The 5,396-nt window shown below is 43.0% G+C and overlaps 1 protein-coding gene and 1 non-coding gene across 2 annotated transcripts; both read right to left on the bottom strand.

The window, feature by feature from the left end:
* Positions 1–1,325: 1,325 nt before the first annotated feature.
* TRNAK-CUU lies at positions 1,326–1,398 on the bottom strand. The gene has a single exon. It is a non-coding gene; the product is annotated as a tRNA-Lys (tRNA).
* Positions 1,399–1,942: 544 nt separating this feature from the next.
* LOC124699140 (probable GTP-binding protein OBGM, mitochondrial) lies at positions 1,943–4,828 on the bottom strand. Its single transcript, XM_047231492.1, has 5 exons — positions 4,568–4,828; positions 4,362–4,470; positions 3,961–4,043; positions 3,322–3,384; positions 1,943–3,231 (listed from the first exon to the last, which is right to left on the bottom strand). Exons 1-5 carry the CDS (start codon positions 4,700–4,702, stop codon positions 2,047–2,049), a joined length of 1,575 nt encoding a protein of 524 aa, XP_047087448.1. The 5' UTR covers positions 4,703–4,828; the 3' UTR covers positions 1,943–2,046.
* Between the last annotated feature and the right edge of the window lie 568 nt (positions 4,829–5,396).

Raw genomic sequence — 5,396 nt, 5'->3', positions numbered from 1 at the left:
CAATTGTTATTTCCGTTCCAATTGCAAGGCATTGTTCTTTTATCTCAAGAAGGGCATGTATGAATCACAATAATAAGCATTACCAACTATGATCATTTTAAGACTACTCTATAAGAATTTCTTATTTTTTGCAAATTGGTGACGCAACATGTTTTTTCTTGATATTTTGACTGAGGAAACAATAACAATAAAGGATCAAATCCTATACATCGACAATCTAGAAGGAGATATATTATTCTGGTACTGACTAATCTAGAAGGAGATATCTTATTTTTATGCAGAACATAGAAAACTTTATCGCAGTGCATTTACAAAGGTCATGTCACGTCATGAGTTACTAGCTAGTTCTATGCGTAAAAAACTCAAGAGGCTTCAGCTTAGACAAACTCCATAGCCGAGAACATCTGATGATCTGATCTACGGAGGCCTCTTTTTCTTTTACTAATCATAGTTTCAAAAGAAATCTGCGATTGAAAATTGTATTATATGATTTCTCACACTGAATGGATTTATGAAGATATTTGCAATCTACTGGCTCCAATAATTGCACCCGTGCATTCAGAAACGAAGACCCTTAGCAGGTTTCTTAACTATATCTGCAAACGTCAGGGGTCCTATCATATGTGGCCTCAGTGGAAAAGAAAGTGACATGTTATGCGGTAACATTCTGTTGGAATCAAGTAATAACTATGAGTTATTGGCTGCATCGCTTAACAATGCCTAATGTTTTAAAACAGTAGGTGTGACTTGTGAGGTCGAAATGCTTGCACTTGCACCCAAAAAGGATAGCTTTCATCATAGATTTTCATGTTGAAAGTTGGTTCTTGTCACTCGTTGGTTTGAAATGCTTGCACTTGGACCAGAAAGATAGCTTTCGTGCCTAAATTTCTAATCCAGAAGATGCTGGCAATCACTTGTCAGTTTGAAATGCCTGTTGTTCAGCAAGGTCGTTCAAAATGAGGAGCAAGTTCACATGACTGATTTGGCGGCTGCGTTCTTTTCTCAGAAATGATGACGCTTATGAGATGAGATTCATTTTGTCCAGAACTTATCTTGAACTGAACAAAGCTATCCGACCTTGCTTTATTCAACTTGGGATATGATGTTGAATATATATTGAATGGAGTTACGTGCAGATAAATGGTTCAGAGTTGTCAGGAAAAGTATTTGCCTGGTGGATCCAAAAATACTGAAGCTAGAAGAAATGTTCAGAGAAAACAATCTTAAACCAGAGCAAAAGTACCCTCCGCAGATCTGAAAGCTGTACACTTCAGGGTATAAAGTTCACCAAGAATAGAGGTAAAAAAATATTGGCAGAAAGCATACGCCCACCGTGGGGCTCGAACCCACGACCACAAGGTTAAGAGCCTTGCGCTCTACCAACTGAGCTAGACGGGCTTAGTGACAGTCATGTTTTCTTTTGACTACAATATTGTACGATACAAGTAATAAAAGCAAATCCTAACAGAGAAGCAAATCCTAACAGAAAATGGAACAGTAGCTTTTTTTTGAAATATAAAGTGGAACTACCTTAACTTACCACAAGGTTTGAAAAACAGATATCAGTCACCGGAAACAAAATTACATGGCATCTGGATCAAATGGCCTTCAGTGAGTACAGCTCCATGCCATGATTAAGTAAACAAGCATAGCAAGTGAGTACAGCTCCATGCCATGATTAAGTAAACAAGCATAGCAAGATACAGTGAGTAAACCACTCTTCCAACTTCCTGGTGCAAACGAAATTCATTTTATTTGCAGAAAAAGGGCAATTAATGTTTCAGACCCTAGTAATAGAACTTGACTATGCTGTTCCTAGGAAAGAACAGAGCAGCATACTGGTCACCCATTGCTAATTTATAGTGATTTTGTGAAAAAACTGGATTATCTAATCTGCACTCTACATGGCTACACATCACATATAAAGAAAAATTATAACCAATTTGGGAACATAGATCTTATTGCAACTGTAAGCACATAGCGCTTAGGGCGGATTTTTTGGAGAACAATTCCACCGTGTCAGTATCTCAAGGAAAAAACAGTCTTTTAGTCTACAATGATTTTACTCAAATCAACGCCCTGCGGGGCTGAGGCATCCATAAGGTCCCGGAGGCCAACTCTCAGATCAGGTACACCGTCTTGCAAGATGGCACACACTGGAAATATCGGAACACCCTGCACTCTCCTCTTCAGTTCTTCATACATTGCATCCGCTCCCTCTTCATCTATTTTGTTTGCGACTATCAACGATGGGCGCTTGGTCAAGCCTTCTTGGTAATGCTCTAGTTCCACGACCAGATCATGCAGCTGCTCCCATGGTGGGATACCCTTCCTGCCGTTGAGTGTTGCCGCCAGGTCAAGCACATAGGACAGAACTTTGGTGCGCTCAATGTGCCTCAAGAAGGCATGGCCCAGGCCCCGGTTCTCATGGGCACCTTTGATAAGACCAGGTATGTCAGCCACTTTCACTGAGAAGTAGTCGTCGTAGGTTAGGCTACCAATATTGGGCCTCAGTGTTGTGAATGCGTAGTCAGCGATCTCCGGGCGAGCTTTGGAGAGAGCACTCAGCAATGTGCTCTTTCCGGCATTAGGCAACCCAACAAGGCCAACATCAGCAATGCTCTTCAGCTCCAATACAAGAAAGGTCTCTGTTCCTGGTTCTCCAGCACTCAAACGGGCTATCTTCTGTTGTCTATCTCCTTTGGATAGGCGCACATCGTTGCCAATAGAAGCATTCCCTAGCCCACCCTCCCCTCCTCGTGCTACAATCAACCGCTGCCCAGCTCTTGTCATTTCAGCAACAGAATACTGTATGTCATCTTCTTCTTCTTCCCTATCCTCATCTGCATCTGCATCTTCATCTTCATCCTCTTCCTCTGTCTCATCTTCATCCTCCCAAAATTCTCCATCGTCCTCATCAGACTGATCCTTTTCATCCATCTCCACCTGATATTGAGTGTTACTTGCATTAAAATCTTCCGCGTTCGAAAACCCAGTCTTGGAGCATGAACTAGTGTATGTTTTCTTCTCCCATTGATTGTTAATTCCTCTTTCAGCTTCATTTCCATAAATGATATCCTTGTTGTTCTTCTGATTGGAACTGTCTGCAGAGTCTTCTGCAGCATCTGGGATATCCCAGGGATCTAGAGATCTGGTAGGTGCATTTACAGTGAAAGAAGGTGGTTCTCCTCGGACTAGATGAATCACTGTGCCAATTGGTACTTGTGCGACCTGTCGGACAACAAACAGAGAAGGTTATATATTTCGAAAAGGGAACTAAGTAAACATGATATGCAAATGTATACACATATATGTGGTAACCTTGTCAGGACCTCTTGTCCCTATCTGTTTCTTAGAAAGTCCATTGCCTCCTCGGGTTGCTTTCTGGAACACAAAATAAATAAACATAAAACAATGATACGAAAAAGTATAAATTATGTAGAATCTTCTTCTTTGGTAAAGGCTCAATCTGACATTAAGCTACAGCGTAATGAAACACTATTAGTCTTAAGTCCCTGGCAGAAGTAAGGGGTAGCCTTTAACTGAATAATATACACAAGCTCAGCATTCACACCAGAACAACATGTGTTCTTTTACGAAGAGGGATCATGCATCTAGCAAAACAAACAGAGCATGTTATCTCATACCGAGACACAAAATATGATGTTCAAAAGCATAAGGTGTGATGTTGCTTTCTGGAACACAAAATAAATAAACATAAAACAATGATACGAAAAAGCATAAATTATGTAGAATCTAATTCTTTGGTAAAGACTCAATCTGGTGCTAAGCTACAGTGTACTGAGGCACTATTAGTCTTAAGTCCTTGATAAGTAAGGGGCAGCATTCATACCAGGACAACATGTGTTGTTTTACAAAGAGGGATCATGCATCTAGCAAAAAAAAAACAGAGCATGCTATCTGATACCGGGACACAAAATATGATGTTGAAAAGCATACCGTGTGATGTTGCAAGTTACTGAAATCCCAGACAGACCTTGAGCACTCAAGAATGACATTGCCACCTGTCCCTCCATCGCCACCTGCAATTTTTTGTTGTGTTGAATAGGGCAAATCCTGAGCTCGTGAAATCTAGACTAAGTAGCAGAAACAAACTTGGGCAACTAGAAACATTTTGACATAGTGCAACTAAAATTTTGACAGCAACGAGAGCTCAATCAAACACCGCCAAAATGAGATGATCAATTGCAAACCATAGTTAACAGGCAATTGGACGGTGCAACCAAACAAACAGAGCTGACAATGCGGCAACTATACAATTGAATCAAGATTCAGAGCCCTATCTAGTAAGGAGGAATTGGATAATTTTGGAAGGGTGGGTGAAATTTGCTAGTCCTCACCATCAGGCCTGCCTAGTCGGTCGGACCTGGAGCGCCTTTGGCTGATGCAGCCATTCCCGCCGTCGCCACCCTTGGCACGCAGCCTGAACCTGTCCACCATCCCACGCGCCTGCAACCAAACGACGGATATTCAATGCCTCGGATTCCTGTTGGTTCGTGGGAGAAGTGTAGAGTTGTCGTGAAGCTGTGAGGGGATAGAATGTGACCTGCAAAGGAGACGCTTTTCCTTTCCTTTTCTCCGGCGAGGAGCCATGGTAGCTCGCCGCGCCACCGACCCACGCCGCCGGAGACATGTTCGCCGGCGAGATGCGGCGTAGAAGAGCATGCTGCCGCCGCCACATCTTGTCTGCTCGAGTCTAAGAAGCACCAAGGACGGATGAATTTGGGGTGGATAGGAGAGCCGGCGCCGGAATGATGTTTTACAGGCTGCCGTGATCCGGCGCACCTGGAGGCAGGAACGTCGAGGAGTGGCGGAGCGGAGGCGGCGGACTTGATTCTCGTCCCGGCGGCGCGAGTCACCCGATCCCGCAGGGTTCCCCGTCGTTTCCCGGGCCGTACAAACCCTGGGCCAAATTAGCCCGGGAGAGCCTACCTAGCCATTTGGTTGTCCAGGAGGCCCTTCCGCGTCTGTTCCCCGGGCGAGCATTCCACGACCCGAGAGGCTCCATGGAATTCTGATGGAAGTTCAAATTTGCCTAAATTTTTCTGCATTAATACTTCATGTGTCTGCCATCATCTGGCCCAGTCAAGCGAGCTAGCTATCTCCTTTTTTTTTTTCTCTAAGAACCAAGCTTCGGCTGATGTAAAACTAGCTACTCCTTTCTTAATACATGGCCTGATGTTTAGGTATTAATCATGTTATCCATCTCCAGTTTAGTCTGTTCATGACATTCTATTTTCTTTCCTGTTTGTATTACTCCTCATTTATTTCTACCTGGTATGATCTGAAGAAATTTTCTGCGCATAGTATTGTAGAAAATATTTCAATCATGCAAGTGTGTCGGAAACCGTCATCATGAGGGAGGACGTAGTTCA

Source organism: Lolium rigidum, chromosome 3 (genome assembly GCF_022539505.1).
Source record: "Lolium rigidum isolate FL_2022 chromosome 3, APGP_CSIRO_Lrig_0.1, whole genome shotgun sequence".
Taxonomy (NCBI): domain Eukaryota; kingdom Viridiplantae; phylum Streptophyta; class Magnoliopsida; order Poales; family Poaceae; genus Lolium; species Lolium rigidum.
Note: the sequence above shows the minus strand (reverse complement) of the source record. Positions and strands in the feature narration are given on the sequence as shown.